Source organism: Rutidosis leptorrhynchoides, chromosome 2 (assembly GCF_046630445.1).
Source record: "Rutidosis leptorrhynchoides isolate AG116_Rl617_1_P2 chromosome 2, CSIRO_AGI_Rlap_v1, whole genome shotgun sequence".
Taxonomy (NCBI): domain Eukaryota; kingdom Viridiplantae; phylum Streptophyta; class Magnoliopsida; order Asterales; family Asteraceae; genus Rutidosis; species Rutidosis leptorrhynchoides.
The window spans coordinates 593,310,509-593,333,087 of NC_092334.1; the positions used below are offsets into that span (position 1 = coordinate 593,310,509).

At 34.6% G+C, this 22,579-nt stretch overlaps 1 protein-coding gene across 1 annotated transcript; it reads left to right on the forward strand.

The window, feature by feature from the left end:
* The first annotated feature begins 707 nt into the window (after window positions 1-707).
* Window positions 708-3,014, forward strand: LOC139893351 (probable trehalose-phosphate phosphatase 2). Its single transcript, XM_071876512.1, has 8 exons — window positions 708-884; window positions 998-1,138; window positions 1,350-1,421; window positions 1,532-1,657; window positions 1,799-1,855; window positions 1,954-2,055; window positions 2,152-2,370; window positions 2,764-3,014. Exons 1-8 carry the CDS (start codon window positions 708-710, stop codon window positions 2,917-2,919), a joined length of 1,050 nt encoding a protein of 349 aa, XP_071732613.1. The 3' UTR covers window positions 2,920-3,014.
* Window positions 3,015-22,579: the final 19,565 nt, after the last annotated feature.

Here is a 22,579-nt window from a genome sequence, read left to right on the forward strand (position 1 = left end):
TTATTTGTGCAAAATCTCTAAAAGTCTAGTATAATTTCATATTAAAATGTTGACCAATTTTACTTTTATCAACTAAATCTGACTTTAACACTTAGCCGACGATGATCAAATAACTAACGGATCTTCCAAAAAAAAGAATCGACTTGTTCTAAAATGAAGTAACTGGGAATTTTTACAACATTGGTCATACCTATATATTTGTATAATAGTTGTGTTATCTAAAAAATGTTGCATTATATTGAGTGGTCCATGCAAACTCTCTCACGTTGCTATATACCTTTTCTTTGGTATACAATATACTGCCTTGATTTCAAAAACCATTTGCTGCTTTCCAATGCTAACATGGATTCCACTTAATGTTGTTTTGGTTTTTAGTTACTTGCATGTAATTGATGCCTTTTGTCTTCTTATTTGTCTTGGTACTTATTTATTCTCTTTGTTTCATTTGGTGTTGTGAAACAAATTAAAACAGCAGCAAAAAGACTAACAAAGAGTGACAATAATGGCTAAATCCTTGCTCATGGTAGTACTAATTATTCATCATTTCCTTCATCTTATTTTGCTATTTCCTGCTTTTGTCCTTACTTTCATTTGTTGCTAAGGTGCAAACTTGAACTCAAAATCTAAATTATTTGAAGAAGTTGGATAAAATTCTAGACATAACTAGTTTTGTTACATGCTTTGTCCGTTTGTATGCATAATCGCAGATGATGTTACGCATAACAACAAAAATTTATGAGGCAATGGGATTGCAAAGATGGCTGCCCACAAGATTACAATCTGAATCCATGTCCAAATCCAAACATGATTATGTGGATGGTGGCTATAGTACTACTAAAGCTGCTGACCAAATTGCTATTAATCAAAATTATATCTCTTGGTTGGTAAGATATCAATTTCATATTGGAATTAAATATATTATTTTGGTATTCCAAATATACTACTACCATGTTTTAATCCATGATTAAGTAAAAAAACTTTTTTTTCTTTTTTGAAGAGACAACACCCTTCTGCTCTTAGTGCATTTAACCAAATGATTAATGTGGCAAAAGGGAAGCAAATAGTCGTCTTCTTAGATTATGATGGCACATTGTCCCCAATCGTGAGTGACCCCGAGTGCGCCTTCATGTCTGATCAGGTACTCATTACGAAAACTATCCATCGTGTACATTATGAATTCGACCATCTAAAAGGATGTAATAGATTTTATACACTATGAGGATACTTTGATTGTTTAGTTATTTGCAAGTTCGACCATTTGAACACAGCTAGAAAAGGGTATTATAAGTTATAGCTCAGATCAACCTCTGAAGTCTTTATGTTGTCTTATAGTTTGACATGATTTTCAGATGCGTGCAGCAGTATGTAACGTTTCTAAATTCTTCCCGACAGCAATTATCAGTGGCAGAAGTCGTGAAAAGGTGCATATATAATTCCATGTATATGCTTTACAATACATTTATATGCAACAAATAGTTTGCCTAACTTCTAATTTTTTTTAATTTTTCATAATTTTTTTTTATTTTATCAGGTTTATGATTTTGTTAAGTTAGATACATTATACTACTCAGGGAGTCATGGGATGGACACTATGGGACCAGCTCAAAAGAATAATTCATATGATAAAAATTATCAACAAAGACGCTTTGATAATGAGGTAACGTGTAGTAAGTCAGTTTTTTTGTGTTACTATATTATTATGAACAGTAAAATGTTATGTTGTAATGATATATATATTAATATTAATTTTATAAAACAAGCAGATATTAACCAATGTGTAGCATATTGAAATTCTTAGGGAAACGAGTTTATCGTATTTCAACCAGCTCAAGCTTTTCTGCCTGCTGTTAAGAGGGTATGATTAATATCCATTTACTAGTTTGTTTGTGTGTTTTGTAATAGATGACACTTTGAGTAACAGTAACATATGGATTTTATTGTAATGTGACACAGATATTAAATGAAGTTACAGAGATAACACAGAACATAAAAGGAGTGGTCATTGAGGATAATAGATTTTGCCTTTCTGTTCATTACCGACATGTTAAGGACGAGGTATGCAACTTTTCATCATCATCATTATCATAATCATCATCATCATTATCATCACCATAACTGAGTATTCTTTTGATTATGTTGATAAATTTACAGGATTACGAAAGGCTTGAAGAGGAAGTTATGTTGATGCTTACGAAAAATCCAGGTTTTCACATGACTAGAGGCAAAAAAGTGTTGGAAATTCGACCGTCTATAAAATGGAACAAGGGTGATGCTGTTAACTATTTATTGGAAACTTTTGGATTTAACAAGTCTAGTGATGTCTTCGCGATATACATTGGCGATGATCGGACGGATGAGGACGCTTTCAAGGTACATACCTTTCTCTTTTATTTTATGTATCCATAACAAGTAAAGGTGTCAAAATGGGTCGTTGGGTAATGGGCTAAAGCAATCACATTAGTTTGACTTGAAAGTGTTTATCCTAATCTTAATCATTTATAATTAAAAATAAAAATGATTCCAAGTATAAATAGTTGAAAAAGAAAAGGTTTAGAAGTTGTGAATAAATGTAAATATATATTTGTACATTTGAATAACCACTACCGAAAAGTCAATATGTACAATACATTTATGCTTGTTAATGACAACACTAAATATGATTAGAAAAATTCTTAAAAGTTATTACTCTCCAAGTCAACATCTTTGACCCGTCTGTCGGTCTCTTTTTAGGCCAAATCCAATGTAACGCTAAATTTGATTCAGGTGTTAAGGCAGTTAGGAGGATATCCAATAATAGTATCATCAACACCAAGAGACACAACAGCTTTGCATTCACTTCGCAACCCATCAGAGGTACAATTGTTCTTGGATCGTTTAAGTCGTTGGGGTTCTAACATCGTCACCAACGATCATCAGTAAAACAAGCCATGTTGACATCTTCTTGTAAATATACATATATGATGTATATATATATATATATATATATATATATATATATATATATATATATATATATATATATATATATGTTATGAAATAGAAGTAGGATCTCAATATAAAGGTAGTAATTTTAGGATGAAAGAAGAGAAGCCTAAAATTATGGCACCAGGATGACCCTGTTTTTTGTGGTCATGCTGCTTCATTATTATTATTAGTCAAGTCTAAAAGTTTAAATTTTTAAGGATCCATATTATCTATCGAACCATATTTTAGGTTTTTTGAGGTTTTCCATGTTCAAGAAAACGAGACTAATCGATATCAAACAATCAACTAAGAATACACAACTTTTTGGATTTGTTTCTGAAAGTTTAAATTGGTGTAGTGAACTTATACTTTAGCATTTAATAATTAACTATTCTCTCCGTCTAATATTAATTAATTGTCCACTATCAAATCAAATATGAAACAATCACGAAAAATATGTAGAATTGCGAGAATACTAATTTTATATGCAATTTATTGTTCTTAATGTTAACAAACAAAAAAGTTAAAAATTACTAAATGCATGTAGAATCCTATTCCTAATTGTGTATCTTATTCGAAAATCCTAATTGTATACAGATTAGGGATAGCTTTCTTTATGTATACGCTACGATGATTGTAGGTTTGGATGGTAAGAGAATATATATGGTCTACAAGTTTGACATGGTGTTCATCTAACCGTTTAAACCGGCTAAACCAGCCAAATCGGGGTATTTGAGTTAGTTTAGTCCTTTTGAGTTCTTAAACCCGGTCCTACAATTTAGTTTTTGGCCAAACCGGGTTATCTGGTTCGACTACAGTTTGAACAAAAAGCTAACTATCAAAACTGGACCGAACCGGCTACAATGAGTTCAATCTTTAATTTTCTTTCTTTTTGTCCTGAAAAACATCAATTATATTAATACAAAATTGCGCAGGTGGTCCATCATATTTGTATCAAAATGCATGATTAACCTTCATCTTTTTTTCGGCCTGATGACCTTTTTTTTGAACGGCGAATTGGCATCAGCGGATCATTTATTTCAACGACCCTCATCAGTTGTACCCACACACGCAAGAAGGAAACTCCTACCCGGGTTGCTTGGCAACTAATCGCGGGACCTGGGTTGCTTGACAACTAATCACGGGAAATTGGAGAAAAAACCTTCCGCCCCCAAGAATTGAACCCGGGTTGCTTGGCAACTAATCGCGGGCCCTTCAACACTGAGGCTTGATGACCTTAAACTATCACTTTTCGGCATGGATGACCCAACCATTAAACCCCATTAGTTTTTGAACGTTAAGTCTGCTCACGTGACAAGCATCTGAGGGCAATTTTGTCAAAATAAGGAATTAGAATAAGATTCATTGCAATGCCAAAATAAGGTGAAGATCAACGTTTGTGAATTATGGTATCTAAACTTATTTCACTGCACACACTTACTCTGTTCTAACTTGTTCACTATTTAACAAATAACATATGTACATGATACTCGACAAATACTATAAAATTCAAAATCAATTACAACCATTGGTTACTCAGTCTAGCTTTTAAACACAATGGAACCTACAAAGGACGGAATCACCTCAACATTTTTTCCCATTTGCATGTCACTGAAAACCACATTATCAATGCAACACATACCTTTGCATTCTTCATTTTCATATCATTATTTAATTTCATCCATTATCATGAATCATCAAAATCAGATATGAAGAACACAAAAAATTCGTGACAGAATCGTGATTGAATCCGATTATTCGAAATTTTTCTTCACAAATATGAAGAACTCAAAAATTCGTGACTGAATCCGGTTACTAGAATCAATTATTAACACCTGCACATGTGATGGCCCCGTCAAAACACTTAACGGCTCCGTCACTTGGTCCCACAGCTTGATCGAACTTAAATGAATTTAACAAACGACATTGCATTCTTTTATTTCAAAAGTTTCTCAAAAAGGAAAGCATACCAAAATATGTAGTTTAAAAGTAACCCAACATATTAATAATTCAAAGTTGACACAAAACATTGTCAACAACCTACAAGTAATAATTATTCAAAAACCGAATGCAAGCCAAAGTTTCATAAATTGTTTCATAAAAATCTGCCAAAATGCATGCAGATTCTTCTAAACACAGCGGAAGCATCACATAAACTCAAGTACCTGTGAAAACATGCGAGTAAACTGTCAACACAAAGGTTGAGTAAATTATAGGTTTAAATTATTGAATAAATTTTAGACCACAAGATTTAAAAATGTTAGAAAACATTAAACATTATTCCATTATCAATAAGCCACCTGGTAACTACTTAACCCTTTATTTACCCTTGCCAAACACAATAAAAATATACACTGGACAGTGTATCTACAACAAAATACGAAGTACTAAACATTCCAATTATAAATTGGTAGCGCGACTAGCTCGAAATGGGGTTGTCAAACCCGATAGATCTATCCATAGGATTCGCGTTCACCGGTAGAAACCAATGATTACAGTTACCAGACTAGGGAATATTTTTGTCCAACTCACAATGAATAATTTAAATTTAATTGTCACTTGTGTCTAAACGTGAAATAAAATGCATGTAATCACATCCCAAAAATATACTTTGAAAAGTATGTAAAAACGGGACTATAACTCACCTTAATAGTAATGAAGTAACCAACACAATTAAGCGAACAGCAAATGTAGTACAGTGATCAGGAATGATCACAACGCCGACCTATACATAAAGTAGGTCGATATAAATAACTAACTTAGGTCAAGTCTTAGTATGATAGCTATTGTACATGCTGCAAGTAGTCATAGAACAATACTCAATATGCATCGGTTTGATCGGAACAGCTTACGGACACACACTTTCTATTTTTAGAAAGTTTCTATTTTTAGCAGGTTTCCATTTTTGAAAAGTTTCTATTTTTGGAAAGTTTCTATTTTTTGGAAAGTTTCTATTTTTGGAAAGTTTCCAAATTTAGAAAGTTGCTACTTTAGGAAAGTTTATAAGTTAGGAAAGTTTCCTTAATTAGAAAGTCAACAAAAGTCAACTGAAAGTCAAAGTCAACCGAAAGTCAACTCAAAAGTCAACCTTGGTCAAACATGGTCAACGTAAATTTTAAAAGTATAAGTTACAATAATAATGTAAGTTATAATGTTTGTTAAAGTTAAATATGTCTAATTATGTCATAACATAAGTTTTATTAAATTAAAATGAATTATTAAAGTTAATATAAATTTAAATGATATAATTTATATAACATAAGTATTTAATTAATTAATTAAATATTAGTCATAATGTAAGTATTATTAATTAATAATAAATTTTAAATCATATCATAAGTATTATTAATTAATAATGAATTATTAATCATATCATGAGTTTCTAATTAAAATTATTAAATCATAAGTATTTAATAATTAAATTATAATTAAATAATAATTAAGCCTTATAATAATTAAATAATTAATTAATCCTTATTATAAGTCTTATTATAATAATCTCATAATATAAGTTTAATACTTATCATAAGTATTTTCTATTAATAATGAAGTATTATTAATCATATGTTTAATTAAAATGTTACTTAAATCGTAAGTATTAATTAAATGATATAATAAATATATATCATAAGTCTTAAATAATAATAATTACTTTTTTTATCATAAGTAATTAAATGATATTGAAATCCATTAATTATATCATAAGTTTAATAATTAATCATAAGTTTTAAATCAAAAGTTCATCGGGTCGTATCCTGAGCCCCGGGTGTCGGTTTTCGGCGAGCCTTACATATATCTCCGCCTAATCAAACCACCCGACACTTTGGTATACTCAATAACACACCATGAACAGTCCACAAGTCGTGATGTACAGCCATTACACTACTTGAAACTTCAATTCAATCAAAAACGTGTTTTAGACGTAACGGGTGATTCGTGGCTCGGATTGAGATGACCCGAACATGAAAGTTCGCCCCACCATCAGTCCTAACACACTAACACACCCTAAAGTCACCAAATATGGTCACAAAGTCGGACCAAACCTGGTTCATACCAAAATCACATTTCAATCTTAACAAAATACCACTTTGATCATATCTAGGGCTCCGGGAATCGAAATGACATGAATCCGGAGTCTAAAATTAATGTCTTGATGAGAAGAACTCATCTAGATACTTTATTTTAACTTTTATAACAGTCACCAAGTCAGAAAAACACGAAAAAGCTGCTGTCCCAATTATATCAAACCGAAAAATATGCAATCGAGCAATTCTACGCATACAATCAACATTACAACAATTAATAATCATCATACTAATAATATAAACATAAAATGCAGAAAAATAAATAAAAATTAAAAGTTCTAGGGTTAGGGTTTATACCCTAATCAAGAAACAATTAGTATAATTGCGTAGAGAACGGAACGAGGAATCCGATTGTATGAACGATCTCTAGATCCAAGCTTTAAAAATTGATGAAGATGATGATGTTTGGTGGTGTTGGTCGTGGTCCAAAAAGAGAAGGAAGGGAGGAAGGAGAGCAAAAGTGGTAATTAGGTTTAGATTAAAATTGTGTAATGTGTAAATGAGATGGAAAATAAAAAAAAATGGGGAGTATACTCCCTCCCCTTATGGTCGGCCGAATGGGGGGTCATGGGGTGGGCCCCATGGCCCAATCTTGCTAAAAGTGTAATTTCTTGTGGCCCGAAAGCCTGAACGAATCCCGAAACGCGAAAACGCACTTAAGCGATTAAAAATCCGGAGAGATAACAAACGCGCGACGAAAAATAAATATAAATACTATATATAATTATATGATCTTAAAATATCATATTTAAAATAATTAGGATTTAAATATCCCAAAAACGCGACCGTTGGTTTAAAAATCGAAAAGATTCGCCGGATAGAAATCCGCGACACGTAGAAACGTATAAATTAAAATACGAATACAATTATTCACATAACATTTAATAATTAATATATTATTATTATTATAATAATATAGGTCATAGAAATGATGTAGCACAATTAACAGCTGACGGTCGTTAAATAATTAACGGTAAAGGATAACGGAAAAAGTAGGGTCGTGACAGTACCTTCCCGTTACGGAAATTTCGTCCCGAAATTTAAGCAGGTGCAGGGGTTGACTCAGCATCTGGGAACAAATGCGGATACTTCTGCTTCATCTGATCTTCATACTCCCAAGTGAACTCGGGACCGCGTCTGGCGTTCCATCTAACCCGGACAATAGGAATTCGGCTCTGCTTAAGAGTCTTAACTTCTCGATCCATAATTTCAATAGGTTCCTCAATAAAGTGTAGTTGCTTATCAACATGAAGTTATTCCAGAGGAATAGTCTTGTCGGCCTCGGCCAAACACTTCTTTAAGTTCGATACATGAAAAACATCGTGAACAGCACTGAGTTCTTGTGGCAACTTCAAACGATAAGTCACCGGTCCAACTCTCTCAACAATCTCAAACGGTCCAACAAAACGAGGACTTAGCTTTCCCCTTTTACCAAAACGGATCACACCCTTCCAAGGTGAAACCTTTAACATAACCCGATCACCAACTTGAAATTCCACATCTTTCCTTCCCCTATCGGCATAACTCTTTTGCCGACTTCTAGCGGTTCTCAACCTGTCCTTAATCTGTACAATCTTCTCGGTAGTCTCGTGAATAATTTCTGGACCTGTGAGTTAAGCATCCCCAACCTCATTCCAACAGACAGGAGACCTACACTTCCTACCGTACAGAGCTTCAAACGGTGCGGCTTGAATACTTGCGTGATAACTGTTGTTATAAGAAAATTGAGCTAGCGGCAAATATTTATCACACCCATTACCAAAATCAATAACAAATGCTCGTAACATATCTTCTAACGTCTGAATGGTCCTTTCACTCTGACCATCTGTTTGAGGATGATAAGCGGTGCTCATATCTAATCTAGTTCCCAAGGCTTCCTGTAAAGATCGCCAAAACCTCGATACAAATCGACTGTCTCGGTCCGAAATAATGGATACAGGAACACCATGCCTAGAAACAATCTCCTTCAAGTACAAACGAGTAAGCTTTTCCATTGAATCTGTTTCCCTAATCGGCAAAAAGTGAGCCGACTTAGTGAGTCGATCTACAATCACCCAAATGGTGTCATAGCCACCCGCAACTCTCGGTAACTTAGTAATAAAATCCATTGTAATTCCTTCCCACTTCCACGCGGGAATCTCAGGTTGCACCAACAGTCCAGACGGTTTTTGATGTTCAGCTTTAACCTTAGCACATGTCAAACACTTAGTCACATACGTAGCCACATCACCTTTCAAATTTGGCCACCAATACAGCTCCTTAAGATCATGATACATCTTTCCTGAACCAGGATGAATATAGTACCTCGACTTATGAGCCTCATCTAAAACAAGTTGTCGCAGTTCGCCAAAATTCGGAACCCAAAGACATCCTGCAAAGTACCTAGTACCATCTGCTTGAATCTCAAATTTCTTAGCCATACTTCTTACGTTCTCTTTCACAAAATTCTCTTCCTTTAAGGCTTCTTGTTGTGCCTCAAGAATCTGCCTTGCGAGGTTTGTTCTAATTGTCATATTCAAGGCCCTAAACCTGCGAGGTTCAGCCCTTTCTTTACAACTCAACGCATCTACCACAACATTGGCCTTACCCGGATGATACAAAAGTTCACAATCGTAATCGTTCAACGTCTCAATCCATCTTCGTTGTCTCATGTTCAACTGTTTCTGATCGAGGATGTGTTGAAGACTTTTGTGATCTGTGTACACAGTACTCTTGACCCCATACAAATAATGTCTCCAAATCTTAAGCGCAAAAACAACGGCCCCCAACTCTAAATCATGAGTTGTATAGTTCTGCTCGTGAATCTTCAACTGTCGTGATGCGTACGCAATAACTTTCTTTCATTGTATCAAAACATAACCAAAGCCTTGACGTGAAGCATCACAATAAACAACAAAATCATCATTACCCTCAGGTAGTGACAATATCGGAGCGGTAGTCAACTTCTTCTTTAAAATCTGAAAAGCAGTCTCTTGTTCATCCTTCCACTCGTACTTCTTCCCCTTATGCGTTAAAGCAGTCAGAGGTTTTGCAATACGAGAGAAATCTTGAATGAACCTTCTATAGTAACCTGCCAATCCTAGGAACTGACGAATCTGGGTAGGAGTTTTCGGAGTTTCCCACCTTTCATTCGCCTCAATCTTAGCAGGATCAACTTGTATCCCTTGTTTACTAACAATATGTCCAAGGAATTGAACTTCTCGTAACCAGAATGCACACTTAGAGAACTTAGCGTACAACTCTTCTTTTCTTAATAGATCAAGCACTAACCTCAAATGTTTCTCGTGCTCTTCATCACTCTTCAAATAAATAAGGATGTCGTCGATAAACACAATAACGAAATTGTCCAGATAGGGTCTACACACATGATTCATGAGGTCCATGAACACAGCAGGTGCATTTGTCAACCCGAACGGCATAACAAGAAACTCAAAGTGACCGTAATGGGTGCGAAAAGCAGTTTTCGAAACATCAGATTCTTTAACATACAACTGATGATAGCCGGAACGAAGATCGATTTTTGAATAAACAGATGAACCCTGAAGCTGATCGAACAGATCATCAATTCTCGAAAGGGGATAACGGTTTTTAATAGTAAGCTTGTTCAACTCACGATAATCAATGCACAAACGAAAAGAACCATCCTTCTTCTTAACAAACAGAACAGGAGCTCCCCAAGGGGACGAACTAGGACGAATAAAACCCTTGCTAACAACTCACGGAGTTGACTCGATAATTCTTGAAGTTCAGAAGGCGCAAGACGATTAGGAGCACGTGCTACAGGAGCAGCACCGGGAACAAGATCAATTTGAAATTCTACCGCGCGTTGCGGCGGAAGGCCAGGTAAATCTTCGGGAAATACCTCGGGAAAATCTCTAACAATGTGAACATCTCCAACACTCTTCGTTTCTTTATCGGAATCAACAACATGGGCTAGAATAGCATGACAGCCCTTGCGAAGATTGATGTCGTGCGAGGTGTACGTGAAATACTTATATATTTTTATTACGAAATACGTTACAAATAACACAAGTTTTAATTATTTATTTACAAATGGGATATACCTAAACCTTGCTACAACACTATAGGCAGTGTACCTAATCGTAGAGTAGTATAGTTTTTATTCTCGGGATCAAAGTTTTCACCTCTATTACCCAATTGGGTAAAATCCGAGGTGTCATTATTTATTACAGCTCGTAGTTCATCTTCGGTAGATGACTCGTCTATTGAGAATATTGGGTTGGAAGGTTGTGGCCGGATCGAAGCAAATTCTTCTTCATTAACGGTCCTTATCGGTTCCTCCACTTTAGTCTCGGGGATAAAATTTTCAACGTTATCATTTTCCCAAGAGTACCAATTTGTCACCCTTACTTCTTCTTCATTCATTGATTGATCGATGATTTCGTCGGTAGAGGCTAATGTGTCGATATGTTGTGAAATTAGTAAAGCTGAATAAAAAGTATCATCGAAATAGTTGGTGATTTCGGAGCTCTCGAATTCATTAAAATTCGATGATATGAGATTTTCTTGCACAATACTCCTCAGATTAACAGGTGTGTAATATGATAGAGTTTCAGCTTGCCGATTTACAAACTCTCTCATTTGTTCATTTTGAGCATCGAGTTCTTCGAGTTTGATTTTCATATTGTCTAAAAGATTTTCAGACACATAATTTTCCTCGTCTTCTGGTTGTTGAGTTTGGAAATATTCTTGGGAATAATCCCAATTTGAATTGTATTTCTCACAATCGTTCCATTCAGGTTCCGTGGGTGCGTAATTTTCCATAGGAACGTAATAATAACATTCCCATGTTGAATGATAATCTCCATAGATTTCACAACCAGTTATTGTTTCGTCATTCGTGATCCAAGATTGACCGAACAAATTTTCATCAACTCTCGTTTGAGAGTATTGATTTAATTGATTTTGGAGTTCAAAAGGAGTTTCCAAGGCCCTGTTTTCAAAATTTTCCATTTTATTGCGATGGCCAAATTTTAGCTACAATGTGGTGCATTCACTAATTATCCTATTAGTTATAAAAGATAAAAATTATTTAAAGTTATCAAATTAATAGACTTTTCTGCTTTTGCCCACGTTTCGAATAGCTAAAAGATGTAGCAGGGAGCCAGAACCCTTTAAATCGGAAGCTCATAACTCAGCCACTAACAAATCCAACTATTACTACGAAGCAGAAAATTTGGATGTCTATCAATTTAACTGCTTAAAATAATTTTTCGTTTTGAATTATTAGAGAAGAAGTAGAATATAAAAATATATTTATACAAATATATATTAAAAATATAGCGTTTCGCCGATTCCCCGGCAGCGGCGCCAAAAACTTGATGTGTGCAGCATGGGGTACGATATACTATATATATTTTAATACGAAATACGATACAAATTACACAAGTTTTAATTATTTATTTACAAATGGGATATACCTAAACCTTGCTACAACACTATAGGCAGTGTACCTAATCGTTGAGTAGTATAGTTTTTAGTAAGTCCGGTTCGTTCCACAGGGAGCTGGTGATACGTACTATATTTTTATATAACTATATTTGTACAAAATATATTATATATAGTAATAATATATAAAAAGGGGTTTACCGTTTAATGACCGGTTTATCGATTTTATATCTTAAGTCACAATTAAAACCTAATGCAAAATATAAATGACGATAATTAAAGGTACGATGAAATATAAAATAAAATAATTATGCTTATTTAAACTTCCGTAACCATGATGTTTGACGTTTTGATTTTAATTAATTACCATGGGTTAATTGTCCTTTGTCCTGGATGTATTTAAAACCTATCTGGTTTTTGTCCATAATAGTTCATCGGTCATAATTATAAAATGCTCGGCAAATTTAACCTTATACCCGAAGTCAAATATTCCAACTAATTGGGGATTCGAACTGTAACAAGGTCCTACTACTTTGTTTAATGAATACACCAGGTTATCGACTGTGTGTAATTCAAGGTTTTAATACTTTGTTAACATTTACACCAGTTACCCTTGAATGTAATCCACCCCTGTTTTAATGAGTCCAGTGACTATTAATCCATCCCCGTGTCCGGTCAAATGAACAATAATTCGTACTTATAAATATCCCGCCCATCGTGTCCGATTAAGCGTATGTGGTTATATATCGATACGTCAAATTGTAACCTTTATATTAAATTAACGAGGTATCGTTAATTTAATATAAAGCCCATTAATAGCCCATAGTCTAATTTCCACAAGTGTCGATATTTTGTCCAAACCCCAATTATGGTACAAAGCCCAATAACCCCATCTTTAATATTTAGCCCAACATCATGATTACTTCGATTCAAATAAGCATAATAATAACTTAAGTACGAGACATTAATTTAAAAAGGAGAACATAACTTACATTGATTATTTATCGCGTAGTGTTACACGGACAGAACTTCGACTTTAGAACTCGTAAAATAACCTTTACATTACTCAAACTAACTAATATAAAACTAAACTAATATTATATTTATATATATATATATATATATATATATATATATATATATATATATATATATATAATATATATTAACAGAGGGAGAGATATGTAGATGGTGTATGATACTCGGCAGAATGCATGGCCTTTTATAGGCATTTTGATTCCTGACTGCTCCGAGATCGCGAAGCAAATGTGCCTTCCAGCTCTGAGATCGCGAAGTAACGCACTCCAGCTCACCAACTTTTGGCCATTTGCTTGTCGACGTTATTTAATATAATATATAATATATAAATAATTTATATAATTATTTAAATATTATATTATATTCTTGTGCATAGTAGACTTGTAATTTTTGGTCCCTTGCGTCGGGCGTTGATAGTTGGCTCAGGTCCCGGTTCCGGATTTTCGAACGCTTTTTCGTATAATTTAATATCTTGTACTTTGCGTTCCGAAACTTGTACTCTTGTAATTTTTAGACGTTTCTCATCAATAAATGGAACCACTTGAATTGTATCTTGTATGTTTGAGCATTTTGGACGTTTTTGTCTTTTGTCTTCGCACTTATTTAATATAAACGAATATTACTTGAAAATAGAACAATTGCAACTGAAAACTTTACATATTGGAAGGATATTGAAATGTCCCATTCTTATTGATTAAAAACGTTCCATATTAATTGATTTCGTTGCGAGGTTTTGACCTCTATATGAGACGTTTTTCAAAAACTGCATTCATTTTTAAAACAAACCATAACCTTTATTTCATAAATAAAGGTTTAAAAAGCTTTACGTAGATTATCAAATAATGATAATCTAAAATATCCTGTTTACACACGACCATTACATAATGGTTTACAATACAAATATGTTACATCGAAATCAGTTTCTTGAATGCAGTTTTTACACAATATCATACAAACATGGACTCCAAATCTTGTCCTTATTTTAGTATGCAACAGCGGAAGCTCTTAGTATTCACCTGAGAATAAACATGCTTTAAACGTCAACAAAAATGTTGGTGAGTTATAGGTTTAACCTATATATATCAAATCGTAACAATAGACCACAAGATTTCATATTTCAATACACATCCCATACATAGAGATAAAAATCATTCATATGGTGAACACCTGGTAACCGACATTAACAAGATGCATATATAAGAATATCCCCATCATTCCGGGACACCCTTCGGATATGATATAAATTTCGAAGTACTAAAGCATCCGGTACTTTGGATGGGGTTTGTTAGGCCCAATAGATCTATCTTTAGGATTCGCGTCAATTAGGGTGTCTGTTCCCTAATTCTTAGATTACCAGACTTAATAAAAAGGGGCATATTCGATTTCAATAATTCAACCATAGAATGTAGTTTCACGTACTTGTGTCTATTTTGTAAATCATTTATAAAACATGCATGTATTCTCATCCCAAAAATATTAGATTTTAAAAGTGGGACTATAACTCACTTTCACAGATTTTTACTTCATCGGGAAGTAAGACTTGGCCACTGGTTGATTCACGAACCTATAACAATATATACATATATATCAAAGTATGTTCAAAATATATTTACAACACTTTTAATATATTTTGATGTTTTAAGTTTATTAAGTTAGCTGTCCTTGTTAATAACCTACAACTAGTTGTCCACAGTTAGATGTACAGAAATAAATCGATAAATATTATCTTGAATCAATCCACGACCCAGTGTATACGTATCTCAGTATTGATCACAACTTAAACTATATATATTTTGGAATCAACCTCAACCCTGTATAGCTAACTCCAACATTCACATATAGAGTGTCTATGGTTGTTCCGAAATATATATAGATGTGTCGACATGATAGGTCGAAACATTGTATACGTGTCTATGGTATCTCAAGATTACATAATATACAATACAAGTTGATTAAGTTATGGTTGGAATAGATTTGTTACCAATTTTCACGTAGCTAAAATGAGAAAAAATATCCAATCTTGTTTTACCCATAACTTCTTCATTTTAAATCCGTTTTGAGTGAATCAAATTGCTATGGTTTCATATTGAACTCTATTTTATGAATCTAAACAGAAAAAGTATAGGTTTATAGTCGAAAAAATATGTTACAAGTCGTTTTTGTAAAGGTAGTCATTTCAGTCGAAAGAACGACGTCTAGATGACCATTTTAGAAAACATACTTCCACTTTGAGTTTAACCATAATTTTTGGATATAGTTTCATGTTCATAATAAAAATCATTTTCCCAGAATAACAACTTTTAAATCAAAGTTTATCATAGTTTTTAATTAACTAACCCAAAACAGCCCGCGGTGTTACTACGACGGCGTAAATCCGGTTTTACGGTGTTTTTCGTGTTTCCAGGTTTTAAATCATTAAGTTAGCATATCATATAGATATATAATATGTGTTTAGTTGATTTTAAAAGTCAAGTTAGAAGGATTAACTTTTATTTGCGAACAAGTTTAGAATTAACTAAACTATGTTCTAGTGATTACAAGTTTAAACCTTCGAATAAGATAGCTTTATATGTATGAATCAAATGATGTTATGAACATCATTACTACCTCAAGTTCCTTGGATAAACCTACTAGAAATGAGAAAAATATATCTAGCTTCAAAGGATCCTTGGATGGCTTGAAAGTTCTTGAAGCAGAATCATGACACGAAAACAATTTCAAGTAAGATTTCCACTCGAAATAAGATTGTTATAGTTATAGAAATTGAATTAAAGTTTGAATATGATTATTACCTTGTATTAGAAAGATAACCTACTGTAAGTAAAAAAGGTTTCTTGATCTTGGATGATTACTTGGAATGGATTTAGAAAACTTGGAAGTAAACTTGCAATCTTGGAAGTATTCTTGATTTTATGAAACTAGAACTTTTGGAATTTATGAATTACAATTAGAACTTGAAGATAGAACTTGAGAGAGATCAATTAGATGAAGAAAATTGAAGAATGAAAGTGTTTTTAGGTGTTTTTGGTCGTTGGTGTATGGATTAGATATAAAGGATATGTAATTTTGTTTTCATGTAAATAAGTCATGAATGATTACTCATATTTTTTGTAATTTTATGAGATATTTCATGCTAGTTGCCAAATTATGGTTCCCACATGTGTTAGGTGACTCACATGGGCTCTAAGAGCTAATCATTGGAGTGTATATACCAATAGTACATACATCTAAAAGCTGTGTATTGTACGAGTACGAATACGGGTGCATACTAGTAGAATTGTTGATGAAACTGAACGAGGATGTAATTGTAAGCATTTTTGTTAAGTAGAAGTATTTTGATAAGTGTCTTGAAGTCTTTCAAAAGTGTATGAATACATATTAAAACACTACATGTATATACATTTTAACTGAGTCGTTAAGTCATCGTTAGTCGTTACATGTAAATGTTGTTTTGAAACCTTTAGGTTAACAATCTTGTTGAATGTTGTTAACACATTGTTTATTATAACAAATGAGATGTTAAATTGTTATATTATCATGATATTATGATATATAATATATCTTAGTATGATATATATACAGTTAAATGTCGTTACAACGATAATCGTTACATATATGTCTCGTTTCGAAATCATTAAGTTAGTAGTCTTATTTTTACATATGTATTTCATTGTTAATACACTTAATAATATATTTACTTATAATTTAACATAATTAACCAAGTGTATCAATATCTTAATATGATTCATATGTACCTAGTAAGACGTTGTTATAACGATAATCGTTATATATATCGTTTTCGAGTTTCTTAAATTAATAGTCTCATTTTTATGTATATAACTCATTGTTAAAATACCTAATGAGATACATACTTATAATAAAATCATGTTAACTATATTTATAACCATATATATGTCATCGTATAGTTTTTACAAGTTTTAACGTTCGTGAATCACCGGTCAACTTGGGTGGTCAATTGTCTATATGAAACCTATTTCAATTAATCAAGTCTTAACAAGTTTGACTGCTTAACATGTTGGAAACACTTAATCATGTAAATAACAATTTCATTTAATATATATATAAACATGGAAAAGTTCGGGTCACTACAGTACCTACCCGTTAAATAAATTTCGTCCCGAAATTTTAAGCAGTTGGAGGTGTTGACGTATCTTCTGGAAATAAATGCGGGTATTTCTTCTTCATCTGATCTTCACACTCCCAGGTGAACTCGGGTCCTCTACGAGCATTCCATCGAACCTTAACAATCGGTATCTTGTTTTGTTTAAGTCTCTTAACCTCACTATCCATTATTTTGACGGGTTCTTCAATGAATTGAAGTTTTTCATTGATTTGGATTTCGTCCAACGGAATAGTGAGATCTTCTTTAGCAAAACATTTCTTCAAATTTGAGACGTGGAAAGTGTTATGTACAGCCGCGAGTTGTTGAGGTAGCTCCAGTTGGTAAGCTACTTGTCCGACACGATCTATAATCTTGAATGGTCCAATGTACCTTGGATTTAGTTTCCCCCGTTTACCAAATCGAACAACGCCTTTCCAAGGTGAAACCTTAAGCATGACCATTTCTCCAATTTCAAACTCTATATCTTTTCTTTTACTGTCCGCGTAGCTCTTTTGTCGACTCTGGGCGGTTTTCAATCTTTGTTGAATTTGGATGATTTTCTCGGTAGTTTCTTGTATTATCTCCAGACCCGTAATCTGTCTATCCCCCACTTCACTCCAACAAATCGGAGACCTGCACTTTCTACCATAAAGTGCTTCAAACGGCGCCATCTCAATGCTTGAATGGTAGCTGTTGTTGTAGGAAAATTCTGCTAACGGTAGATGTCGATCCCAACTGTTTCCGAAATCAATAACACAAGCTCGTAGCATGTCTTCAAGCGTTTGTATCGTCCTTTCGCTCTGCCCATCAGTTTGTGGATGATAGGCAATACTCATGTCTAGACGAGTTCCCAATGCTTGCTGTAATGTCTGCCAGAATCTTGAAATAAATCTGCCATCCCTATTAGAGATAATAGAGATTGGTATTCCATGTCTGGAGACGGCTTCCTTTAAATACAGTCGTGCTAACTTCTCCATCTTGTCATCTTCTCTTATTGGCAGGAAGTGTGCTGACTTGGTGAGACGATCAACTATTAACCAAATAGTATCATAACCACTTGCAGTCCTTGGCAATTTAGTAATGAAATCCATGGTAATGTTTTCCCATTTCCATTCCGGGATTTCAGGTTGTTGTAGTAGACCTGATGGTTTCTGATGTTCAGCTTTGACCTTAGAACACGTCAAACATTCACCTACATATTTAGCAATATCGGCTTTCATACCTGGCCACCAAAAATGTTTCTTAAGATCCTTGTACATCTTCCCCGTTCCAAGATGTATTGAGTATCTGGTTTTATGAGCTTCTCTAAGTACCATTTCTCTCATATCTCCAAATTTTGGTACCCAAATTCTTTCAGCCCTATACCGGGTTCCGTCTTCTCGAATATTAAGATGCTTCTCCGATCCTTTGGGTATTTCATCCTTTAAATTTCCCTCTTTTAAAACTCCTTGTTGCGCCTCCTTTATTTGAGTAGTAAGGTTAGTGTGAATCATTATATTCATAGATTTTACTCGAATGGGTTCTCTGTCCTTTCTGCTCAAGGCGTCGGCTACCACATTTGCCTTCCCCGGGTGGTAACGAATCTCAAAGTCGTAATCATTCAACAATTCAATCCACCTACGCTGCCTCATATTCAGTTGTTTCTGATTAAATATGTGTTGAAGACTTTTGTGGTCGGTATATATAATACTTTTGACCCCATATAAGTAGTGCCTCCAAGTCTTTAATGCAAAAACAACCGCGCCTAATTCCAAATCATGTGTCGTATAATTTTGCTCGTGAATCTTCAATTGTCTAGATGCATAAGCAATCACCTTCGTCCGTTGCATTAATACACAACCGAGACCTTGCTTTGATGCGTCACAATAAATCACAAAATCATCATTCCCTTCAGGCAATGACAATATAGGTGCCGTAGTTAGCTTTTTCTTCAATAATTGAAACGCCTTCTCTTGTTCATCCTTTCATTCAAATTTCTTCCCTTTATGCGTTAATGCAGTCAAGGGTTTTGCTATTTTGGAAAAATCTTGGATGAATCTTCTGTAGTAACCAGCCAATCCTAAAAATTGACGTATATGCTTCGGAGTTTTTGGGGTTTCTCACTTTTCAACGGTTTCGATCTTTGCTGGGTCCACCTGGATACCTTGTTTGTTCACTATGTGACCGAGGAATTGAACTTCTTCCAACCAAAATGCACACTTTGAAAACTTAGCGTACAGTTTTTCTTTCCTCAATACTTCTAGCAATTTTCTCAAATGTTCTTCGTGCTCTTGATCATTCTTTGAGTAAATAAGTATGTCATCGATGAAAACAATGACAAACTTGTCAAGATATGGCCCACACACTCGGTTCATAAGGTCCATGAACACAGCTGGTGCGTTAGTCAATCCAAACGGCATAACCATAAACTCGTAATGACCATAACGCGTCCTAAAAGCAGTTTTTGGAATATCATCCTCCTTTACTCGCATTTGATGATATCCAGAACGTAAATCGATCTTCGAATAAACCGACGAGCCTTGTAGTTGATCAAATAAGTCGTCAATTCTCGGCAGTGGATAACGGTTTTTGATGGTAAGTTTGTTCAACTCTCTGTAGTCAATACACAACCTAAATGTACCATCCTTCTTCTTGACAAACAAAACAGGAGCTCCCCATGGTGATGTGCTTGGTCGAATGAAACCACGTTCTAATAGTTCTTGCAGTTAGCTTTGCAGTTCTTTCATCTCGCTGGGTGCGAGTCTATAAGGAGCACGAGCTATTGGTGCAGCTCCTGGTACAAGATCTATTTGAAATTCAACAGATCGATGTGGAGGTAGTCCCGGTAATTCTTTCGGAAATACATCGGGAAATTCTTTTGCGACGGGAACATCATTGATGCTATTTTCTTCAGTTTGTACTTTCTCGACGTGTGCTAGAACAGCATAGCAACCTTTTCTTATTAGTTTTTGTGCCTTCAAATTACTAATAAGATGTAGCTTCATGTTGCCCTTTTCTCCGTACACCATTAAGGGTTCTCCTTCTTCTCGTACAATGCGAATTGTATTTTTATAACATACGATCTCTGCTTTCACCTTCTTCAGCCAGTCCATGCCAACTATTACATCAAAACTCCCTAACTCTACTGGTATCAAATCAATCTTAAATATTTCGCTACCCAGTTTAATTTCTCGATTCCGGCATATATTATCTGCTGAAATTAATTTACCGTTTGCTAATTCGAGTAAAAATTTACTATCCAACGGCGTCAATGGACAACTTAATTTAGCACAAAAATCTCTACTCATATAGCTTCTATCTGCACCCGAATCAAATAAAACGTAAGCAGATTTATTATCAATAAGAAACGTACCCGTAACAAGCTCCGGGTCTTCCTGTACCTCTGCCGCATTAATATTGAAAACTCTTCCGCGGCCTTGTCCATTCGTGTTCTCCTGGTTCGGGCAATTTATAATAATGTGGCCTGGTTTTCCACATTTATAACAAACTACATTGGCATAACTTGCTCCGACACTACTTGCTCCGCCATTACTCGTTCCGACACCATTTGTTCCTTTCGTTCTGTTAACCCCTGGTCCGTAGACCTCACACTTCGCCACGCTATGACCATTTCTTTTACACTTGTTGCAAAATTTGGTGCAGAACCCCGAGTGATACTTTTCACACCTTTGGCATAGCTGCTTCTGATTGTTGTTGTTGTTGCGGTTGTTATTATTGTTGGGATGATTGTTGTAGTTGCTGTTGTTGTTGTTGTTGTTGTTGTTGTTGTTGTTGTTGTTGTTGTTGTTGTTGTTGTTGTTGTTGGGCCGTTTGTTGTAGTTGCGATTGATGTTGCGATTGTTGGGATAATTGTTGCGATTATTATTGTAATTGCTGTTGTTGTATTGGTGATTCTTATCACCGTTTTTCTCCCACTTTCTTTTGACTTGCTTCACATTGGCCTCTTCAGCCGTCTGTTCTTTAATTCTTTCCTCAATCTGGTTCACTAGTTTGTGAGCCATTCTACATGCCTGTTGTATGGAGGCGGGCTCGTGTGAACTTATATCTTCTTGGATTCTTTCCGGTAATCCTTTCACAAACGCGTCGATCTTCTCTTCCTCATCTTCGAATGCTCCCGGACACAATAGGCACAATTCTGTGAATCGTCTTTCGTACGTGGTAATATCAAATCCTTGGGTTCGTAACCCTTTAAGTTCTGTCTTGAGCTTATTGACCTCGGTTCTGGGACGGTACTTCTCGTTCATCAAGTGCTTGAATGCTGACCACGGTAGTGCGTACGCATCATCTTGTCCCACTTGCTCTAGATAGGTATTCCACCATGTTAACGTAGAACCTGTGAAGGTATGCGTAGCGTACTTCACTTTGTCCTCTTCAGTACACTTACTTATGGCAAACACCGATTCGGCCTTCTCGGTCCACCGTTTCAATCCGATCGGTCCTTCGGTTCCATCAAATTCCAAAGGTTTGCAGGCAGTGAATTCTTTGTAGGTGCATCCTATACGATTTCCTGTACTGCTAGATCCAAGGTTATTGTTGGTATGTAGCGCAGCCTGTACTGCGGCTATGTTTGAAGCTAGAAAAGTACGGAATTCCTCTTCATTCATATTCACGGTGTGTCGAGCAGTCGGTGCCATTTCCTTCAAAATAGTCAAATGGAACAAGTTAATCATACAGAATATTAAGAGTAGTTAATAGTATTTCGTAGCATAATATGAACTCATTTATAAAAGTTTTTTCTTCATATTAGCGTTTTATAAATTTAAATTCGGGTAGTACCTACCCGTTAAGTTCATACTTAGTAGCTAATATACAATTCAACTACTACAATTCTATATGAAAAACTGATTATAATAATATTTCGCGTTCAAACTTTTATACAATATTTTATAAACTTACAATACCGCTTATTTTACATAAAGCATGAAATATAGCACACAATAACTTTGATACAAGATAGTTG